This window comes from Panthera onca, chromosome A3 (genome assembly GCF_046562875.1).
Source record: "Panthera onca isolate mPanOnc1 chromosome A3, mPanOnc1 haplotype 2, whole genome shotgun sequence".
In the NCBI taxonomy this organism is placed as follows: domain Eukaryota; kingdom Metazoa; phylum Chordata; class Mammalia; order Carnivora; family Felidae; genus Panthera; species Panthera onca.
The window spans coordinates 131,420,066-131,442,555 of record NC_138341.1 but is presented as its reverse complement, the minus strand read 5'-3'; the positions used below and the strand labels follow the sequence as shown (position 1 = coordinate 131,442,555).

Below are 22,490 nucleotides of genomic sequence, written 5' to 3'. Positions count from 1 at the left end.
GGAGGCCTTGCACCTTCTCTTTTGTATATGTTAAGAAGTACATTTAGAAATGTTCTGTTACTGTACGCCCCCCCCTCCCCTCCCCCGCCCCCCCATGGATGGATGCCCTGGTGGATATCAGCTAAGACTTAAAATACTAAATTTTATAACACTTTGAGTGAATAATCTAGCGTTTCTAAAAAGGCCTGTCGTGTCTGGAGGGGCAAGTGCGGAGTAATAACCTAATTGCTTTTTGTCTGAAAAATATAGCAGTCAAACCACTGGTTTGTGCTTGCTTAGTTAATGTGTCTAAGAACTTTTAAGGTGTGTCCTTTAATGGTAGATGACTTTTTCTGAGAAGTCCTGTTTATTTTAGATACTGTTTTGTTCAGTATCCCAAAGACTCGTAGTAGTGTGTGTGCGTTTGATCCTGGTGTTCTAGTGAAAAACCCCTCCCACCGCCCCAAATTGCTTCCATTTTTAATCAGTTCTAGAAGGTCTTAAATTCAAGAGGCAGTGTGACTTACTTAAAAATCCTCTTGTCAGTAGCCACAAGGCACACCATTTATTTGGCTTGTTTGTTCGAATAGGGTTAATAATCTGATTGCTTGGAATGTTAATTATTTAGCGTGAAGAAGAGGAAGCCTCCTCCTCGGGGGCTCCACATTGGTTTGCGTGCTGGGGGAGGAAGTGGGGGAGGATTATGACTTCTCCAGGCGAAGGACACACTTTTCCTTAGTGTCCAACTTGGTTCCAACCTTTTATCTTCACGGCGCCTTCCAACGCTTGGCAGTGTGACCTTTGCTGTTTTTTAATAACTTGTTAAGATCGAAGTTTAGCAGTGGTCTGGGGTTCCTATCCTTCCCTTTCACTTCCTAATCAAAAAAAGGAACTAATACACCACGTTGATAAAGTTTGTAGAAAATATTTTCCCCCTTCACCCTGAAGAATCTATTTAGATAACAGCTTGATATCCCCCCCCCCCCCCCCCCCCCCCCCCCCAGGTAGTAGAGGGGAAGAGGACGGAGGAGTGCTAGGGTTTGCCTTTACTCTTAAGGTGGAGGTTGATTTGCATTCTCTTTGTAAGCCTCCATTTTTTGGCAGTGGAACTTCTGGGAGGAGTAGCCGCCCGTCTCCCTTCCAGTGGACCTTTAAAGAGGAAGTCAGAAAATAAGACTTCATCATCCAGTCGCTTACAAACTGATGAAATCATTAAGGAATATAATGGCCTGGCAACGACAGAGTCCCTCTCTCCTCATTTCAGATAATCACTTTACTCTCTTTTAACAACATTTATGATGAAATGGCATGTTTTTGCCACAGCAGGGTTGCCTTTTCCCAACCCTGGAGCACTCTTAATTCCGAGACGCTTGATTAGAGCCTCAGGGGTCCCCAAAGATGTGTTTTCCCACTTTATAAAATTACATTCTTTTCTCCCTGTTGTCACAAAAATGATATTGGTTGATAAGAACTTTTGAGTAGTTTTAATGACTCTTGACTGCCTACTATCTACTACTTGATTAAAAAAAAAAAGATACTTTGATCTGACTCTTTTAGGACTGTGCATGATCTGGACCTTTTTTTATGTTTCACGTGAAGCTGTGTTCCCATTTGCTCAAAGACCATTTCAGTTCACATGGTCCCATCCCACACATGCCAGGATGGCCTGTGTGTTAGTTTTTTTGAGGTTGCTGGGGATGACTTATTTTAAATGGCTCATTGCTAATTTCCTATTTCAGTGTAACCCCCTGGCAGTTTGTTTAGTAAATGAATTGGGAAGTTGAAGCCAAGGTCCCGAACAATGGCTATATATTTTCAAGGTTTAGAATTGTACAGTAGGAACGAGAAACCTGAGACCGTTGTATAAGCTGATGAGTATTCCACTAGAATAAAGTAAGTGCAAGGAGATTTTAATTTAAACGACTACATCTGGAATACACCTAATAGTTTTCAAAGAGTTACTGAGGTGTTACAAGTAAAAACCTGGAAGGTGTTTACAGAATAGCTACTGAGCTGAAATGAAAGAAATCCTAATCATATTAAATGCTCCAAGTAGGGAAAGGTTTAGTTACAGCCTGTAAACTAAAGGAGGCTGGAAGAGTCTCGATTTGTACACCTCACCTCCAGATTTGGGAGGGGGAGGGGTGTTAACCAGATTAAAATGCACGTGGAAGAAAGAATGAATTACACAAAGACAGCAGGAAATTTCTGAAATTCGGGAGAGGGAAAGCTTGATCGTCCTAACCGAATGGCCTGCTTTTGGGGGCAGCAGAAAGTTCTTGAAGTGTTGGCTGTTAGGAAGGGAGGCGATCTGGACGATTCCTCTCCGACCGATCACACAGTGAGGCAAATTGGTAGTGGTGTGTGGGGCAGAGGATTTTGAATGGAGACCACGAGGGCAGCTGGAAGTCTGACTTTGAGGAAGTGCGACCACCGTCCTTCTCTAAAATCTGCCGTTCAGGACGAGGAAGCTCAACTCTTGTTTAGAGCTAGCTTCCAAATAAATGCTGGGGCTCCCCCCCCCCCCCCCCCAGCAGCCAGCTGCCGCCACAGACCGCCCCTTTATGCTTAACATTGGAATGTTCATTAAACGACTACACATTTGAACATTTGTTGACTGACTGTTCTTAACATCCCATTACTTCCTGCCCAGGCTAACTACATAACTGAGTTACTGGAAATCAGGGGCCAGTTTGGTAATTTTATGATCACGTTGAGAAATAAAATTACTAAACCTGAAAAGACAGCCGGGGAAGTTAAATGAGAGAATTAGTTTGAATTCCTGGGCTTTTGTTCCGAAGCTTTACCTAAGTTGTTTTTGACCTCCGCATTCCTTCAATTCGGGCTGAAGAGCTTCTGTTACCCGGAGTCAGATGCCAGTTTTTTAATGGATTCGTTTGTGTTTTGTGTATCGTTGTTCATCAGTTGCCAGCGTGTCAGGAAACGTTTTGAATTTAAACTATGGTTCTGTGGACCGGAGCTAGAGTCCACATCTGTTTTGTTCTCGAATCCCATTAGGAGAACTGCTTGCTTGTTTGTTTGTTTGTTTTTTCTCCTACCTGTGTCCATCGGGGTGACTTCAACACAGTTCATTTACACCAGAAGACGTGTGTTTTGGGTTTTTTGAAATCGGTGGCTAATTTTTTTTTTTTTTTCAGTCCAGCATACAAATCTAAGGAACAGTGATTCTATACGTATTAATTGAAAGGAGAGCTTTTCCCTGAATTTTGAAAGCAAACAGGTGACTTAAAAGAGCCAGACCTACAACCTTAGTATTTACTCAACAGAGATAGGGAGGGGAATCTTTAAATGTTGGCTAAAGAAAGAGCGCCTGCCTTAAAAGGCCGTGCCCGTGTTTATATTTAATCTGGTTGGTTAAATTGGGTATAATCAAGAACACTCACCATTTGGCCTTGTGGAAAAAGTGGTGTAGGTGTGTGGGGTAATGGTTCTAGTTCCTTCTATACCTATATATGCAGTTATCTGTGTGTGCAGATACACAAGCGTTTCCTTTGTGGGGAGCGAGAGAATATAGGTAAAGATAGGTTGGCTTTTTTTTATTGAAATCTCTCTTTTTGGTGCAGTTCTGTCTAACATCTTTCCAAAAGTAGTTAAGGTGTACTACTGGTGAAGTAGCAGGAATGGAATCTCCCAGATCGCAAGGCTTCATCTGATGGCTGCATTAAAAGTCTTGTTTTATTCATTTCCCTTATAGTTCTCTTTTTCTGATCAGGATGGGATTTGTCAAAGCCAGTTTACAGACCACAGGATCTGTTAATATTGATAATACCGAAACTAAAACTAGTTATGTGGCTTCAAGTTCACGTTGAGATCCTTTAACTGACCTTAATTGATTTGGAATGAATCAGGCAGAGTTTTTAATCCTGACACTCAAATGTACGAATATGACTGTATATTTTTATAGTACTCTGGTCTCTAATTGTATTTAGAACTGAGCCCTTATTACAGTTTCAGGAAAATGAGATGGCCGTAGGATCTTCCCAGGCCTTGCCTTTGAACCGGCCAATGGCTTTTTTATTTTTAAACCATTTGCTTTTGACTAGTTTTAGATTGTGATGCTGAATATAACCTTTTGAATATTTTAATCTTTTCACTGAACTTTTAAACATCTTTTCACAGCTATATTAGGAAAGTTGGGTTGACCATTCAGCTCATGGGTGTGACCTTGGTGATTTCCTTGAAATAGTGTTGAAGGATTTAAAGTTACAGGTTTGGATTGTCGCTTTGGCGTAACTATGTACAGTTCTCCTCACTTGTCGGATTAAGGAAAAAACTCATATGTGTAACGTACAGAAGGAACATTTATAGAAAAACTGTTAAGTTTCCTGGCCAGATCTTGGAGATAATTTCGCCCTTTACAGGATACAAATGAAACAGGCCAGAGACTAGCAGTTTGTTTGGGTGAAATATTTTAATGATCATATATTTGGACACTTGAGTGACTCGGAGGGGAAGAGTAGAATTGCAGGAATACTGCATATTACTTAGTTATAAACAGAATTGGGTGTCTTTGACAGTTTTTGAGGACTTTGAATTCCTCTTGCTCCATCATAGGGTAATAAATATTCCATATCAAAAAATGTAAGATAACCTGTTTAGCTAAAGTGGAGGCATGCTGTCTGTAAAGGTTAACAGTGTGAGTACGTTTGTACATGAAGGACTATTCCCAAGTCACAGCAATTGTCAGCAAGGTGGCGTTTCCTTCTAATTTGCTGTGCTTAAGCACAAATTATTGCATTTTTTTCATTAAGCATTGTATAATGTGTAATATTTGCTAATTTCAAAATCTGTAGATAGTGGCAGAATCTCCTGAGCTTTACTCCCCACGGAGCATCTGCTTTAAAACAAAACAAACAAACAAACAAAAAACAGAAATGGCCTAAAGAGCATTAGACTTCTATTTTAGGCACTTCTAAGCAATATGGTTCCTACTGTTTTTCAAAGATTATGTTGTTGTACATTTTTTTTAAAGTATCTAATCACAGTATAAAGTAATCACCAGTACTCTTGCGGAATACGAGGTTATGCCGGATAACCTCTTGCCTCGGTGCCTTGGGGGTGTATAGCTGAAGGTTAAGTGTATCGTCTCCCTGACTAAAGGTTTAAGAACGTTTTTTTAAACACTGACAAACAATTTTGCAAACCGCCTTTCGGGAAGCCTAGTATGTTCTGAACGCTCAACCTCTCTGCAAACTAAAAGCATTTAGATTCTAGGGGTCGGATTAAGATCCTCCCCCTCCTTCCTCCTCCAGTTCTTTGTGAAGACAGACAACTTCCTGGGCCGGCAGTGCCTTGGTGTGCCTGCCGTGGCTTCTGTGTTGCTCCACCTGGAGAGCGAGGTTCTAGGAAGGCTGTGTGTGGGTGTGCACTTCACTCGACTGGAATGGTTGTTATTAACAGTAATTAGATTAGAATGTGTCTTTTTTGGTAAGTTTTGTTATTATTCAAGTATTATCGCAGTCACTGTTAAAGATTGGGGGTTTTGTTTAGCAGATTGGTTTTAAGTGATACAGGTAATTGGTTTATAGTTTAAGGAAGTGTTTAGTCTGCAAACGGTTTCTTAAGTCAAGAGTCCGAGGCGTTTGTTGTCAGATTTTCCTAGCTTGTCCTGCACGTCTGTCTTGGTGGGTCAGTAAGGAGCGTAGTTTTAAATCTAAATGAGAAGGTTTTGCCCATGCTGGTCAACTTCATGGTAGGATTAATTAGGATCTTGTTTTCTATTATTACACCCTTGAAACTGCAGAGAATGGTAAATTAGATGGCAGCCATGGAGAGCCGTGTAGAAAGAAGTTCTCATGAACATTCGGGTTAATTTTAATATCAGATCAGTTCAGACTGGTGACTGTGGCCAGAGATGTGCATTACTGATCGTATACCTGTACTGATGACGTTAGTGTTTGTTAATTTATTCACCAGGGGTTTATTGAGGGCCCGACCCCATGCCAGGGACCCCTTCTAGGCATGGGGACATCATGGTGAACAAGGTCGACAGGGTCTCTGCTCCTGGGATCTTCAAACAGGTGGCCCAGGGTTTGCAGATCTTGGGTGAGTAGTAAGGATTGCCATGACTCACCGGGAGTCTAGTGCTTAGGACAGTTGGGCACAGTCGATGGCCATCACAATCTGTGCCAGAAGCTTCCCTTGAGGAGGAAGTGCTTCAGGTTTTGCCGGGGAGGTTCTCCTTCCCCATCTGACCCTCGTAGGAGACTCCTCGTAGGAGACTCTTGCAGCTGGGGGGCCTAGGACGTCCTTCCCCTCATCTCCAGGCCTCTGTTCCACTCCTATTTTTTTTTTTTTTTTGCACTGTGCCTCCTTTACTAATCCTCTAGGTCTTGTGTTAGAAGCTGATGATGACTTCTTTAACCCAGATATTTGAACATTTCAGAGACAAAAATTGAAACTAAACTGAGGCATTTCCTTCTGGTCACGCCATTACCCTGGATTGGAAATAATAGGGATGTATGTACCCACACCATGTTTCTAATTCAGAGGTTGAGTTTAGGAGTGGTGTCTTTTGGGGAAAGATTATTTGTAGGAAACTGGAGTTCCCCCAAACTTAAAATATCAGAGAGTAGTAAAATTTCTTACATACGTACACACACACACACACACACACACACACACACACACACAGGTCCAACATAGAGGACTAACTTTGATTTTGGCAAATTAGGACATTAAAAAAAAGTACTGATTGCTATTGCCACTCTTTCATTTTAAAAAAGCTAGTTTGCAACCCCCAAATAGAAAGGACCTCAAATAGAGGACAGCCTCTATTCAAATTGAAATTAATCTGTGTCGTTTGTGTAGGACTCACTGAGTTGTCTCTCTGTTTTTCATCTAGATGTTGCCAGTGAAGACAGTGTTGTCAGTTTGATAACTGCTTGTCTAGAGTATGTACTGTTATTTCTTCAGTTAAAATATTACCTGGTACACCGGCATTCAGTAAATACAGACTACATAGAACCCTAAATTATCAGTTACGTTTTTCAGATATCATTTAATATCTTGATTGGGAAAGCATCAAATATTCTTTGGTGTCTGTCTATCCATACGTGTAGATCTGCCCCTGGAACCATAGAAATTTGGAACTCTTGAGGGTGATCCTGTAATTTAACCGCCTGCAGTAGGTAGATGAAGGTGAGGTAGGTAGGTGGTGGTGACAACTTTAAGGTTGTGACTTAGCCAGAACTAGAACTCGGGTCTTTGGAGGGTTCTGTTAAAGCCCACCAAGCTGGTAGCCAGCCCAAGAGTTTTATCCTCCATTGTGATCACAACAAAGGACTCAGAAATTAAGATAAAACACTTCAGTACCTTCTTTCTTTTCCCTAATCTTTGATCTGCAGCCTTATTTAGAAAAGCTTAATGTTAAAGATCTAGTGTATTCAAAACTAAAGATAGCAAAGAGCATGAGAATTTTCTTCTATTATGAGTATAAAGAAGGGGAAGAAATGTTTCCTTGTCTTCTCTGAGCCTAGAGGCCCTTGCTCTTTGAGGAAGTGGAGAGAAGGAAAGTCAAGTCAAGGTGGTGGGAGTAGTTTGCAAGTCTTTTTGTTCTGTTGGGTGGAATTAACAGACTTCAGGTTAAGTAGCTGAGTCTATTTAGAAACAATTCTGTGCTTGCCAGAAAGGTGGAGGGGAGGGTGTTGGGTTTGGAGGTTAATTCTTCTCCAAGAATGAAAATTGGCTTCTAAATCTGAGCCTGCAGAGCCACATAAAGTAATCATCCATCTTTCACCTGGCCAGTGCATAATGGGAAGGGTGGGTTAAAAGTGGGAGGACCCGTTTTCTGATGAAAGACTGAGCCATGTTGACCCTGCCGTGTGGAGGGTTTTCAAGTGTACCCTCACCGAGTAGCCTGGTGCGTGTGTTTCCTTATTTGTTGTGTGCACAAGGGAGCCCTACCCTGACTTTTGTTGAAGGCAGTTTCTGCCTTCTGAAAAAGCAGCTGGGATCTGGGCGGTGGGTCGAGGGCTAGAATATCCTGTGAACCAAAATGATTCAGGTTCCCCTTGGCCACGATGAGCCTCATTCTGAGGTGTTCTGTAGTTTCTGAATGTGGATTTTAGGAAAGGTTCCTGTTCTCGTGTGTGCTGTTGGCCTGTGCGTGTGTGATCTTCGAGGGTGCTGTTCGGCATTTGTGTCTCTGGGCTGTATAGAAGACAGTTTGAAGTTCGGGCTTTAAACGTTTTATTTAGAGAGGGCCTTACTTGGCATTCTTCACAGTGGGTATCGTCTCTAGATTTGCAGGGGCTCTTTGTAAGGACACACATTGCATTGCAGTGGCATTTAAACTGCATTCAGCTGAATTTAACCGTTTCTGTCCTGAATCTTAAAGTTTAGACTTCAATCATTAGAGCACCACGTTTTCAGTTTCTTCCCTGGATGAAAATCCAGCGAGTTGGTGAGTGTCCTCATTGGGTAAAATGCTAACGATTTAATTAACGGGCATGTTTAACAGGATGCGCGATGTTAGTCGAAAGTGGAGTGGACGAACGAGGCACCTCTTCTGCCACGAGCGGACCAGCTGTGCGTCGTCCACACCGGGCTTCTCTTCCCTCTGGCCGCAGCCAAGTAACCATTTCTGTGGTTTTTGGTTTTTGTTTTTCCCCCTCTAGGTTTTGGAAATCCCTGGTCTCCAGGTTGCTGGGGTTGACTTCTTGCTCAGTTGAATCACTCACTCAATGGAGACAAAGAGAATGAACGCTCCGTGCTGACTCATATTTGAATCAAAGCGCTGGGGAGTCTGTCTGCCTTGTTTGTGCAAAGAACCAGTGGTTGGCTCTGCCACCGAGCTTCCTAAGACTTCTGAAGATAAGAAGCTACAGGAATATATACTTTGCTTTTGAACTTTTGTAACAATTACTTGTTCTCGTTTTAAGTCCAGGGCTGCTGGGGGCGTGAGTGACAAGTCTTACAAGTGGCCTTATTCCAGTTCCAGAAATCCCTCCACCGGATTCTTATTTTGTATACAATCCTAAAGTGCCAGGAAACATGCCAACTCAGTCCCTGCTGGTGTATATGGACGGACCAGAAGTTATTGGCAATTCTCTTGGTACCCAGATGGAGATAGATGATGCCGTGTCCATAAAAGGGACCACCACCGTTCCTTTCCGAGCTACGCAAGAGAAAAATATAATCCAGATCGAAGGATATATGCCCTTGGACTGCATGTTCTGCAATCAGACCTTCACGCATTCAGAAGACCTTAATAAACATGTCCTGATGCAACATCGGCCTATCCTTTGCGAGCCGGCCGTTTTGCGGGTGGAAGCGGAGTACCTGAGTCCTCTGGACAAGACTCAGGTGAGAACGGAGCCTCCGAAGGACAAGAACTGCAAAGAAAACGAAGAGTTCAGCTGTGAAGTGTGTGGGCAGACGTTCAGAGTCGCTTTCGACGTCGAGATCCACATGAAGAAGCATAAGGACTCCTTCACTTACGGCTGTCATGTGTGCGGACGGAGGTTCAAGGAGCCCTGGTTCCTTAAGAACCACATGCGGACACACACCGGCAAAGCGGGGGCCAAGAGCAAACTGCAGCCGGGCGCCGAGAGCCCCGCCACCATCAACGAGGTGGTTCAGGAGCACGTGGCCGAGAGCATCTCCTCTCCTTACAAAATCTGCATGGTTTGTGGCTTCCTGTTTCCAAATAAGGAAAGTCTGATCGATCACAGGAAGATGCACGCCAAAGACACTGCTTCCGGCAGCGGAGGCACACAGACAGACTCTCCGCAGGGGGGAATGCCAGCTCCGGGGGAAGAGTTCCTGCAGTTCTTGAACTTGAGGCCCAGATCGCACCCCGAGACCGGGAAGAAGCCCACCAAATGGATACCTCAGCTCGATCCGTTCACCACCTATCAGGCCTGGCAGCTGGCCACCAAAGGAAAAGTCGCCGTGTGCCGAGAAGTGAAGGAGCAGCCAGGGCAGGAGGGCAGCACCGACAACGATGATTCGTGTTCCGAAAAAGAAGAGCTCGGAGAAATTTGGAACGCCGGAAAAAGCCATTCCGAAGGTTCTGGAAAGCCCAAGCCAAGCAAAAGCGGCTGCGCGGGCCTCTCCCAGGACAAGGAGAAGCCCAGACCCTCCGGCGGTGAAGTGCCTTCCGTGGAAGCCGACCCAAAGCTGTCCGGGAACAAAGAGAAGCCGACGCACTGCTCTGAGTGTGGCAAAGCCTTCCGGACCTACCACCAGCTGGTCTTGCACTCGAGGGTCCACAAGAAGGATCGGAGGGCCGACGCCGAATCGCCAACCATGCCCGTGGACGGAAGGCAGCCTAGGACGTGTTCTCCGGACCTAACCACCGCCCTGGACGAGAATGGAGCCGTCGATCGAGAAGGCGGTTCTGAAGATGGGTCTGAGGACGGACTTCCGGAAGGGCTCCATTTGGGTAAGTGAGGCGCTCCGTCGCGTGCTGTCCTTCCTCCGCCTCCAGCCCCGGACAGCGCTGGCAGGTCGGGGTCGGAGAGCCGGGTTTGAGTCCAGGCTCTTCTGGTACCCTCCTCGTTGTAAGTTCACCTAACCTCTCAGGGCTTTGATTTTTCTCAAGGTTTCTTCCTCTTCTGAAAACTTGTGTGATTTTTTTTTTTTTTTTTCTTTTTTTAAATATCTGGCTAACAAGCGACACACATTATCTTAACTGGGGCAGTTTTGCCCCCAGCGGAACCTGGTAGTGTCTAGAGGTCTTTTTGGGTGTCACAACTGTGTTTGTGTTGTGCTGCTGACGTCCGGTGGGTAGAGGCCAGGGATGCCGCTGAGTGTCCTCCAGTGCACAGCACGGCCCCCCCAGCAAGTCATTGTGTGGTCCCAGTGTCCCGTGAGGTCAGGGTTGAGAGACCCTGGGCTTCGCTCCGTTCTTCCGGCCAACCTGATCTCATCTACAAAAACAAGTTATCCTTCGATGCAACAGACTTCCCCTTCCTTCAGGACCCAGCCCTCATGCATTTATTCCAGATGGTTTTCTAGGGTCACGAAAGGCACTGGGAATGATGATCAGCCAGAGCAAGGGTACTGAGAGAGTTTGGTGAGTACTGAGAGTTTGGGGCTACCTGGTACCCTCTCCTCTCATGTCTGGGGGGACTAGTGTTCGTTAACAGTTAGCTCAGGAACTAAGTCCATTTGTGTTCAAAATAGAGGGAACGCGAACGCACCAAAGATGTTTTAAAGGAATCTCGCTGCTCAGGTTTTCAGTGTCCTAATGGCTTTTATAGGAGACAGAAGCTGTCACTGACACATTGTGTCTTGAGGCCCAGTGGACATGATATCTAAGGCAGAGAGATCCCACCTGTGTGCTTCAAGCCTTGCCCATCTGCGCTTAAACCAGAGACTTGGCATATCCATTTAGTAAGATTTGGTTTGAATAAAGGACTCTCCTGCTGGAAGACAGTTAAAAGAACCCCTGCGTCGTCTTCAGCAGCCGAGTGATGGGAACGTAAATTAGTCTTAGAGAAACATGATCATTCACAAGAGTGGTCTTTGGTTTCAGCCGCTGCCTTCTTTCACTGTAACTTGATGGCTGGCTAGTCAGAACTCGAGTGTGAGACCCAAGATGAGTTTGACCAGATGATCCTCCCCAAACCAGTGCCCTGGTTCTTTTTCTGATCACATGATGGATGTGAGAACAAGCTGTTAGTTCCTCTGGAGTATTTAGAATGGTTGGACTTTGATGGGACACAAGGAAACCTAGCACTTAGCATACTACAGCCTTCGGGAATCTCGAAAGCACATTATGGTGTCTTAATGACATCATAAAGAAGGCCTTGAACACAGACCTCTATCTTTATAGTGGTCCCTGTTAGCGTGGGTCCCATTCTCAGGGGCACGTAGTAGTAAATGGGGAGATAATTAGGTCCGCCAGCTGCCCTGAAAGAAATGAAATGGCCAGTCACATTCTGCCAGCGGGTGGTGTGGGTGGTGTGGGCCGGAGAACCGGGTGGAAATCTTGGGTGGAAATCTTGGTGGTTGGGCAGATAGAATGCCCCATGATAATCGCTGGGAGCGCCGCGACTTGCCTGGAGGCGGGTTCTCCCACTGCATTGTTTTGTGGCGGATTACAGGTTGCTTAACATTTCTTTGCCCTGATTTCTGTTTGCAAAATTTGGTTCGTCAACCCTTGTCTTCCACCTCCCAAGGATCATTTCAACAGCCTATTGGTAAAAAAAGTTTGCAGTTCTTTAAAACTCAGAGGTGATGCCCAAGGAGCAGGAACCAGGTATATGTGGGTGTTTCGTGTCCTTTCTGTTAAAAGAGAGGCATTTCATAACTTTTTGGGTGTGATGCAACATAACAAATTCTGATGCATACTCGGGAGTAGGAAATTGCAGTAAAGTTCAGACTTGGCTAGGTGGGTGTGATTGGAAGACAAAGCTAGGCATTCTGTGTCGAGAGAATTGATTCTCCTCAATTTGTATCATGACGGGGGTGGTTTCCATTTGGCTTACTGTTTTTTACCATCAACCCGGCTCTCTTTTAGATTTACTTTAAAGAAGATCAAAAGACAAAGTAAACATTTTGTTTTTATATTTGTTCTACTTGAAAATAGGTTTAACAGTGGTTATTCGTGTAATTCTTTTTTTTTTAAGTCTTCATGACATCTTTTTCCATCAGTGCTTGTTCCTGCTGTTTGAGAATGTTTAGAGCTGGATACATTTTCCTCGGGGAGTTGAGGGGGAATCATGCAGTCTGGTCTCTGTCGTACTGGAGGCTGCCCAAGGTTTGCTTATACACTGCTTTTTAAATCTGTAAACCAAATATATACAGTCCAAAATGCAGAGTGAGGAAGGAGCAGGGAAAGGAGGCCTTTCAAAGGTTGGAGTTCGGTTTTCAAGGCAAAATGGCCAGTTTAGTGATGCTCAATTTTAAGAGATGACTACTTCCTTCTCTTGTCCTCATTGTGTAGTGTGTGTAGTAAGAGCAGGTTGATCTCGAACTTTGACAATCAGTTTTGTGGGAGTGGGCATCTTAACTGGAGCAAACGGAATGGTCTTTTGGAGGGCTGGAGTTTAAATACAATCACCCTTTAAATTAGCGTCCCCGGCAGACCTTTACTCTCTTGTAGCAGAGATCTATTCTCCTGGTCAGTGCAGAGTTTGAAATTTCAAGTTGAACCCATCGTCACTTGAAGACAGATTCTGATTGGTCTCAGGTATATCTTGTCCACATGCGTGCTGGCGAATGATACGGTTTGCTTTCCAAAACATGCTAAATTTTGACAAACAAGGTGTTTGACCCAACGCCAAACCTTTTAGTTTCTGTGAAGATTAGGTTGTGCTTGCTACCCTCTAGTGGTAGCTGGCCTGATCTTAGGATCGCCGCCTTCTGTCTGGTTGGGGAAACTGGCAATTTATATTGGCTCAGTTTTCTAAATCAGTTGCTCTGAAGAAGCTGGATATTGCAGCCAGCGAGTGTAGGTCCAGCAGGCATGTCGCAGACGTGTTGGGAGAACAGAAAGTTGCCCATGCATGTCAGTCTGTTAAGTGATCTTTCCTGTGATTGAGGCAAATGAGGAACGGACTCTTTTAACGATCCACTAAGTTGGCTGTACTCAGGAAACAAAAACAAAACAAAACAAAACAAAAAACAAGGCACGCATGCTAAAAAGCTTGCAAGACTTCAGATGACCTCCAAACAGTGTTTGGTATGTTCCTACCCTTTCTGGTTTACCCCAGCACTAATATATAAAAGCTATTTTATGCTTTTCCAAAAATGCTTCCATCAAAAATACTTAAAGCCCACTTGTCTTACTCGTGTACTCGAGCTGTCTTCTTACATAAATATTTTTGTTTCTGCTTCAAGATAAAAATGATGATGGAGGAAAAATAAAGCATCTTACGTCCTCAAGAGAATGTAGTTACTGTGGGAAGTTTTTCCGTTCAAATTATTACCTCAATATTCATCTCAGAACGCACACAGGTAAGGAGCTTCCTAGATCTTTAATTCTTCCTGGCTTAAACAATGATGATGCGGTTCTTTGTGTTTCTTTGTTTAATACTGTTGTTCGACTATTCTGTTAGACCCTTGGAGAATAGTTTGGGTCAATGTGTAGTGTGCTAATGGCAGTCTGTTAGTGTCATTTTGTAACTCGAGCTGTTCCTGATTTTGAACTTAGTTTATTTACTTTCTGACGGTTGTAGCCACTCATCTTATTACAACTTGCTCTTTATCTTTAGTATGTTTTAATGCCACAGCTTTTTTGGGTATTGGTTTTTATGACTTGGGATGAAACGAGAATATGTTTAGAATTTCCTTGAGATTGTAGAAGCAGCTGTACCATAATGGTTTACGAGGCTTAAGATGAAGTAAGTTTAAGGCGCGCTGTTTAAGACGCTATTCACATTTTCAAATACCCAGTGGAGTGAGGGTGATGAAGCGAGCAGCCGGGGAAAAACCCCGGGTACGAAGGTCAGCAGGGAGAAGGGAAAAGGAAAGACCCTCTATTCTCTCTTAGATGATTCTAGTTTCCAAAGATCTGGTTTGACGCTTTTGTCACTTGGGGACAGATTCTTCATTGATTCCAGATAAACTCGTGTAATACGGTGACATTTGTTGTTTTAGGTGAAAAACCGTACAAATGTGAATTCTGTGACTATGCTGCAGCCCAGAAGACCTCTCTGCGGTATCACCTGGAGAGACATCACAAGGACAAACAGATCGATATTGCGGCGGAAGTCAAGAACGACGGGAAGAACCAGGAGCCCGAAGATGCACTACTTACCCCCGACAGTGCGCAAACCAAAAATTTGAAAAGATTTTTCGATGGTGCCAAAGATGTTAAAGGCAGCCCACCTGCAAAGCAACTTAAGGGGATGGCCTCTGCCTTTCCGAATGTTCTGGGCAGCACTGTCCTCTCACCAGTTCACAAAGATACTCAGGATTTCAATAAAAATGCAACGGAGGACAGTACTGATAGAGTCTGCAAAACTCCTGCCCCCGCCTATTTGGATGCGTTACCCAAGAGAGCGGCGGGTGACCCTCAGGCGCAGGAACCCACGTGTAGAACAGAGGTGGGGGTCCCCGGAGGTGCGGCCCGTGCGGCCGAGGTCGGTCACCGGGAGAAGCACGCGGGGACGGCGACGGCGGCCGAGGGCAAGCACAAGGCCGGTGCGGACTGCCAGGAGAAGCCTCTGAACCTGTCCCTCGGGGCGCTTCACGGCTGCCCGGCCATTTCTCTGAGCAAAAGTTTAATCCCAGGGATCACCTGCCCATTTTGTACCTTCAAGACCTTTTATCCCGAGGTTTTGATGATGCACCAGCGACTGGAGCATAAGTACAACCCCGACATCCACAAAAACTGCAGGAGCAAGTCTCTGCTGCGAAGCCGGCGCACCGGCTGCCCGCCCGCGCTGCTGGGGAAGGACGTGGCCCCGCTGGCGCACTTCCCCAAGCCCAAGGCCAGGCCCGCGCCCGCGCCGCCCGCCAAGGCCGCGCCGGCCGACCGGGACCGCGACCGCGACCGGGGGAAGCCGGGCCCCGCCGCGCCCGCCAGGCCCCCGCCGCCCCCGGGGCTCGACCCCAGCACTTTAGCGCCCAGCAACCTGAAGGCGCCGCGGCCGCCGCACCAGCCGCAGCCGCAGCCCGGCGGGGCGCAGGGGGTCGCCCGGCCGCCGGCCGACGCCGCCAACCCAGAGAGGGGCCGGAGGCCCGAGGCCAAGGCCAGGGCGCCCGCCGGCCCCGCCCCGCCCGGTCCTGCCGCCGCCGCCAACGGCTGTGCGGAGCGTCCCTGGGCGCCGCGGGGCCGCGACCCCCCGAGCGGCCGCCCCGCCGAGCCCGGAGAGCCGCTGCCCAAGCGGCCGCGGCCCGACGCCGAGCCGCCCGCGCCCACCTTCCGCCGGGCCTTCGAGCTGCCCAAGTACCACGTGGTACGCGGCCTGCAGTCGCTGCTGCCCGCCGAGTGCGTGTGCCCGCCGCCCGCCGCGCTGCCGCCCAAGCCCCGCGCCGCGCCCGCGCCGCTCTTCGCCTGCGGGCCCGCCGCCGAAGGTGAGGCTGGGGGAGGGGTGCGCGGATGCTCTGGGTCACCCCCCCCCCCCGGAAGGTGAGGCTGCGGCTGCGGTTCGGGGGCTGCGGACAGGCCCTGGGCCCGCCGCCGAAGGGGAGGCTGGGGGGGGGGGGGCGGGGGAATAGGCCCTGCCCTCCCCCTTCCCCCAAGGGGAGGCCAGGGGAGGGGTGGATAATAGGCCCTGGGCTCGCTGGCGAAGGTGGAGGGGGTACGGGCCTAGGGACCCTAGGCCGCGGGAGTGGAGGAGGGGCTGGGCCCTGGGCCTGGGGGCTGCTGAGGGTCAGGGGTGGGGAGATGGACAGACCCGGGGGCCCACGCCCTCCGGGCTGAAGGCCACACTCCCCGCCCGCAGCCAGCTCACAATGCTAGTGAGGTCCGGGGGGCCCTGGGCAGTGCTGGCTCCCCACCCTTCATGCTGAAGCCCTTTGGAGCCCAGCCCAGTCTGTCCCTTCGCCGGTATGAGTGGTCTGTGGGTGGGCAGTGTCCCCACTAGCCGGTGACAGGTGCACTGTGAGCCCTCTAGGAGCATGCGTCTTCCACCAGGAGCAGAAAGTATGAGAACCTCAGTGGACATTCTTTTGATGCTAGGACTCTAGAATCAGACCGTTTTTTGTTAAATATTCAGCGCATTTTAAAAGCCTCACCCTTTTCCCATATGGACAATTTTTTTCTTAAACGATGAAGTGTTTTATTTAGATTTGGTCTTTCTTCATCTTTTGGAAACTCTGAACGCCGCAAGGTTAGCAAGTCATTATATACATCTTGTAATCCCTTTCTTCACATACTAGGCACACAACATACAGGGTCATGCATCGATGTAATATTATCAACACAGCATAAACATTTAAGCAGTAGATAACGTTTCACATAAAAGAGGCTCTGTGCATCATATGGCCTGACCCCACGGAAAGCAAACATTAGAATGCCATTTCAGCAGTTACAGTGTTGGTAGAATCAATAGAGTTAATTTGTCTCATACCCATCATATATTTCCATAAGACATCCATAAGGAAGAAGGAAGGGACAAAACCCGTTTTTCCCATGTGGGTAAATTGTTAAAAGTCGAAGATTACTTTGGAGTTCTCCCCAGGGAAGTGTTTTCAAAACCCCTGCTTCCTTCCGGCCTCTTTCCCTTAGAGGCCTGTGGCGCTTTACCTGTGCAGGTGAAGAGGTCGATCAGAGTGTCCTGGGGAGCTGTCCCACGAGGCCGACTTAATTAAACCACTTCCTTTGTCCGATATAAGCCCCGCTGGTCTGTGCAGCCCCAAAGAGAAATCCATTTTCAAACCTCTCAGTTTGTATTAATTTCAAATTAAGGGTTCTGTGTGGCGACGATACTCTTATCAAGGATAGCTTGATGCCAATTGATACGGTAGGGATAGCAAATTGTAAAACAATTGCTTTTACACACTCCAGTGAATTTTCTAAATCCTGTGATGAAATACTAATTTTTACAGCCTTTTGATTAGAAGTGTCTATTTTTCTCCCTATCGGTTGTTAAAACGGACGTGAGTCAAAACTTTGCCTTTACTTGAAGAGTAGGGCTCTATGTTGCAAGTGAAAGCCTCTTTTCAAACATCAGTATTTTTTCTCCTCTTCCCCACGGTTATGGTTCATGATGCATGTAGGTTTAAGATAACGTCTACCACCATTGTTTGGGGCTTTATTCCCCCCCACTCTGGTGCCGAAACCCGAGATTGTAGCTTACTTACAGTTACTAATGTCATTCTTACTAATGACCACATGGCACTCAGATAATTCTGGCTTCAGTGATTTAAAATTTTGTGCTAGCAAATGTCCTCGAGGCACTTAAAACCATTTCAGTTGTAACATGTTTTTATGCGTTTTTTTTTTTTCTCCAATCAGGAAAAAGGCCTGTGTCCTATCAACACTTATCTAGCAGCATGCTACAAAAGAGAAACTATGAGAATTTTATTGGGAATGCACATTATCGACCAAATGATAAAAAAACTTGATTTCCTGTTTCGGGTAAGAAAGGTAAGCATATATGATCTGTTGATTTTAGTTAATTGAAAATAAACCATCTAGTTCATTCAGTAGAATATAAAGTAAAATTATTTTTGATTTTTAAAGTGTTCTTAAGACCTCCAGTACTCAGGGTCTCCGGATATCCATGATGATGGTAACTAATAACAATAGTACCGACTGGAATTTACTAAGCATTTATTTTGTGCTCAGCCTGGAAGTGTTTTTATAATCATGACCTCATTTAATCCTTCCCACATGCGGGGTGGGGGGGGGGGTGGGCATTAGGCCAGGGATTAGCAAACCTCCACCTGTTTTTGTCTGCAAAGTTTTACTGGCACACAGTCGTGTCCATGCCTTTCCATATAGCCGATGGCTTCTGAGCCACATCAGCAGAGTGGTAGCTGTGACAGAGAGCGCGTGGCCTGCAAAGCTGAGAATATTTACATTTACATTCTGGCTCTTTACAGAAAATGGTTGCTGGGTTGGGAGGTCCCGTGCACCCTTTACGGATGAGGGTACCGAGACTTGGGTCGCATCCCACTCTTCTTAGTTCTGTCCTAGCATGACCCAAAGCCTGGGCCCCAACCCTCATGCTTAAAGAGCTTGTTCAAAACCTCGGTGCATCCTTATCTGTTGAGGGAGGGGAGCGGGACAAGAGCGCAGAGGTGCATTTTGACAGTGTGGTTCACGTGGCGAATGTATCTAACTGTAGATACGCAGAAGACTCCAGCAGGACCCTCAGAGTTGTGTTAATTCCGTTGAGTTAATTCCGAGTTTGGCTACAGGGCCTGATGTCCGCACAAGTTACTAGACCTCATTTACCAATAAATTGAATGACAAGAGCTGGGTTTATGGACAGGTTTGAGTTCTCTCCCAGAACCGCTTTTCTTGTCTAACGCCCACCATGTACTCCCAGTCTCCCTCTTGTTTGCAGTGAGACACATGTGGGGCCCATCGGGCTGATGCAGATCTATGCTCCTTTCTCCCCTCACTTAGTGAAAGGAGAAGGAGAAGGAAGTGTTGTCGCAGGAGCGGGATTCAGCCCCCTCTCCATGAAAACAAAACAAATCGTTGATGGATTATAAGGCACAGCTAATTTGTAACAGGTTACTTGCACTGTAGGGGCACAGTCTGTCAGTCACAGAGGATGCCACTGTCCTGTTGGTCCCGCCCCGGCCTCTTTCTGTAACCTCTGAGCATCTCTGCTTGCATTTCCTCTGCCTGGAACGTCCTTCTGCATTCTGGGTGCCAGATCACCTCTCTCTGATACGCGGGACCGGTTAACATCATTTCCTCAGGACGTCTGCCAGGAACCAGGGACTTCCCTGGCCGCTGCCCCTTGCTCGTGCAGTTCACCCCCACGTCTGCCTCTCTTACCTGTGTGCCCCAGTTCACTGCTAGCTCCGCTTGAGAGGAGATTGCTTTGTTCACTGCCTCGCCCGCTGCCGGGACCATCACTGATCAAACCCGTTACATGTTGGCTGAACAGATGATGTTACAACCTTTCGGTTTCTTGTGGTGGTCTTTGCCAGGCTTCGTGTAACTGATGCAAATTCTGATTCTTGGTGAAATCCTCTTCGCTAAATCACTGTTCAGAACGTAGTAGTATCCTCTGGGGTGGCGCAGCGTTGTGCAGAGTCCTGGTCCTTTCATTGCAACAGTTTTTTTTTAAGCTTTAATTTGTTAACCTCCACCCCCATCGTGAGGCTCGAACTCACAACCGGGAGATCGAGTCACATGCTCCACCCACTGAGCCAGCCAGGCGCCCCTTCGTTGCGACATTTGAGCTTAAGGGGAACTCGGTGCATTTCTAGATCCCTTTGGTTCTGTTTATTACACTTCTTTATTAAAAGAAAAAAGATTTTCCCAAGCTGTTTTCAGTTTTATCTTGAGCCGCTCTCTTGAACCTTTTTCCCCCGTAGGTCCCGATGGATGTGTGTTCTGTCCATGAAATTGAGTGAGTCCATCCTTTGAGAAGGCAGATGGCGGAAGCTCGTGAAATAAGCTGTGACCGTGCCGTGCATGTAACATACCAGGAACACTACGGTTTTGTAAAGTTGTTCTGTTAGCTTTTGTACCAAATAGCAATAAAAACCATAGTTGGAACAGTTGGGTTGTACACAAATGGAGACTGCAAATCTCTATTTTGTCCCTGAATAATATTTTTTTTAGAGTTGACCAAATAAGGAGTCTTTTGCATACTTGAGCGCTGCTGAACACAAACCATCCGGGTGGGGGGGCGGGGGGGGAGAGTCTATAACGAACGCTTGCACCTCAGGTAACTCTGTACATACGTAAGTTCGAAACCTGCTTGTTCAGATACTGTGCGTCCCCTTTCTCTCTCCTGTAGCTCATCCCCATGAGCAGCTCCTGCTGTTTGTGTGTTCTTTCATGGAAAATGTATGTTTAAAAAAAAAAAAATTCCCGATGATTTGTATTATGTTAAATCCTCCTCAGTGCGTCGTCTTAACAAAATTGTGAACGGAAGTTATCGACCCTCTGTGACTATGTGCTGCATATACTGAGGTCAGCCATTCTGAATTCGGTGCCCTTTCATTGCAAGTTTTCAGTCCGTCAACTGAGGAAGAGTCCCGATCTGCGACCCTTTTCTGAGAGCAGCCTGTGCCCCGTAGGGTTTTTAAGCGGGCGTGTCTACAGAGAAGTGCGTCTGTCCTCTTCAGGACAGCCCCATATCCAGTAAACATACCAAATTCTATGTGGAGTTACTTACTTTCTGTCAAGTTCATCACTTTTGTTGGAAAATTCAGGGTTTTTTTTGGCTTTCGCTTAAATTGGTATGTAAAAAACCTGAAATGCTGAATTTACACACATGAATTTCATATATTGGGAGCGGTTTTAAAGGACGTGAAAGCGTCTGGGTAAATTTTAGGTTCGTATCTGGAAGTCCTGGTGTGCCTGGCCTTTGGGTTAACCGTGGACGTACACGAGTTAATTGTAGACACGTTGATTCTGAATAAGGAACTGCCTGCCGGGCCTTCTGGTAATGGGGAGGGTGCGATCTGGTTCTTGACCTCAGTTGTCTTCCCATTTTTGGTTGTGTTGAGCAACCAGATGTAGTTTGGGTTTTAAAGCGAGGATGGCCACCAGCTGGCTCACTACTAGATGTTTTAGACTTTTGTTCCCTTCCACATGCTGTCCGTGGCTGAGTTTATTCAGCAGTACGTGGGTTTAGCAACCACAAGATATTTTATTAAGAAAACTGTTTCAAAAATAAATTTGCACTGTTAAGTTTTCTTGCCCTGCCCTTCTGCGTTAGAGCGAGAGTAAAGTCCTACAAGAATCCTGATTTTTTTTGTTTTCATTATGCAACACGAAGCGTACTTGACCGAGAAGTCTTAACTCCCGTGGGAAAGGGAGACCTGATTGGTCTGTTGGCCTTGTAGTGAAGTGCTTTGTATCAGGAGAGAGTAGTACACTATCCACCATTTTTCCTGTTCACAAGCTGAGCCATATGTACATAATCTAGATTTTTGTTTTCATAGTTTTGCACTTTTATAGCCTATTTTTGAAGATTTAACACATTTGCAAGATGATTGACTTGATCTTTGCCTAATCCAATGAGTGTTACAGAAAGCTCGCTGTGACTATAAATGTAAATCTTTAAAAGGGGATACGAGATAATAGAGGGCTGAAATTTAAACCTGTATTTAAAAAAAAAAAATCACCAAATCTATTTGAAAACAAGTCAATTCATGTCATGCTGAAATTTGGGGGGGCTTTCAGATTTCTCTTTTCTAACCACATTTCTCAATTTCTGAATACATAAAAATGTCCTTTGTTCCACAGCCCTTGTCCTCCAATTTTTTTTTTTTTTTTTTTTTTTTTTTTGTCCATCAGTATTAACTATTGGGATACTACTGGTTTTGTATGTTTTTTTTTTTTTTTTTCCCTTTGAGACAACAGTACATATAATAGAGGTACAATCCGTTGGATTTTTGTTTATGTATTTATTTCATTCCAGTTTGATTTATTTTAATTGTTGATACTTGTCAAACAGTAGACATTACTTGTTTTATTTATGATATATTTCAGCTTAAAGTTATGTTATTATATGTGGATGTAAATATAGATTTGGTGTTTTGCAGTCTTGGTTTGGGTCTTTATTGCGTCCCTCGTTTCTGCTTTTAACTTTTTAGAACTACAACTTTAAGCCTACAGTTTAGTAGAGGGGTTCGTGTAATGAGTCCTCACCCTCGCCAGCAGTATTTTTTTCTCCCCCGAGTATTTTAAAGCGAGTCTCAGACACGATTTAGTTTCATCCCTACGACCCTTCACTGTGAGTCCCTAACGGATAAGGGCTTTCATGGTCACACGTAACCAACCACGATGCCCACACAGCCTTGCAAAAGTGTCGTCTTAGATTTGGTCAGTTGAGTTGTGATCAAGACCCAAACAAGATCCACTTAGTTTAGAAGATCGTTTTTTATTTATTTATTTATTTTTATTTATTTTATTTTATTTTAAAAAGAAAATTTTTTTTAATGTTTGT

At 45.7% G+C, this 22,490-nt stretch overlaps 1 protein-coding gene across 11 annotated transcripts in view; it reads left to right on the top strand.

The window, feature by feature from the left end:
- Positions 1 to 21,773, top strand: part of ZNF217 (zinc finger protein 217) — a 38,214-nt gene extending 16,441 nt beyond the window's left edge. For 9 of the 11 annotated variants that reach the window (XM_060620564.3, XM_060620636.3, XM_060620590.3 and 6 more), the window contains 5 exons: positions 8,619 to 10,387; positions 13,792 to 13,908; positions 14,551 to 15,972; positions 17,858 to 17,989; positions 19,903 to 21,773. In XM_060620564.3, the coding sequence (XP_060476547.1) occupies positions 8,995 to 10,387; positions 13,792 to 13,908; positions 14,551 to 15,972; positions 17,858 to 17,967 (3,042 nt within the window). In that variant the 5' untranslated portion in view covers positions 8,619 to 8,994 and the 3' untranslated portion in view covers positions 17,968 to 17,989; positions 19,903 to 21,773. Of the gene's footprint in view, positions 1 to 984; positions 10,388 to 13,791; positions 13,909 to 14,550; positions 15,973 to 17,857; positions 17,990 to 19,902 lie in introns of those variants that run through there. The other 2 variants (XM_060620619.3, XM_060620540.3) reach the window with 2 other exon arrangements.
- The last annotated feature ends 717 nt before the right edge of the window (positions 21,774 to 22,490 follow it).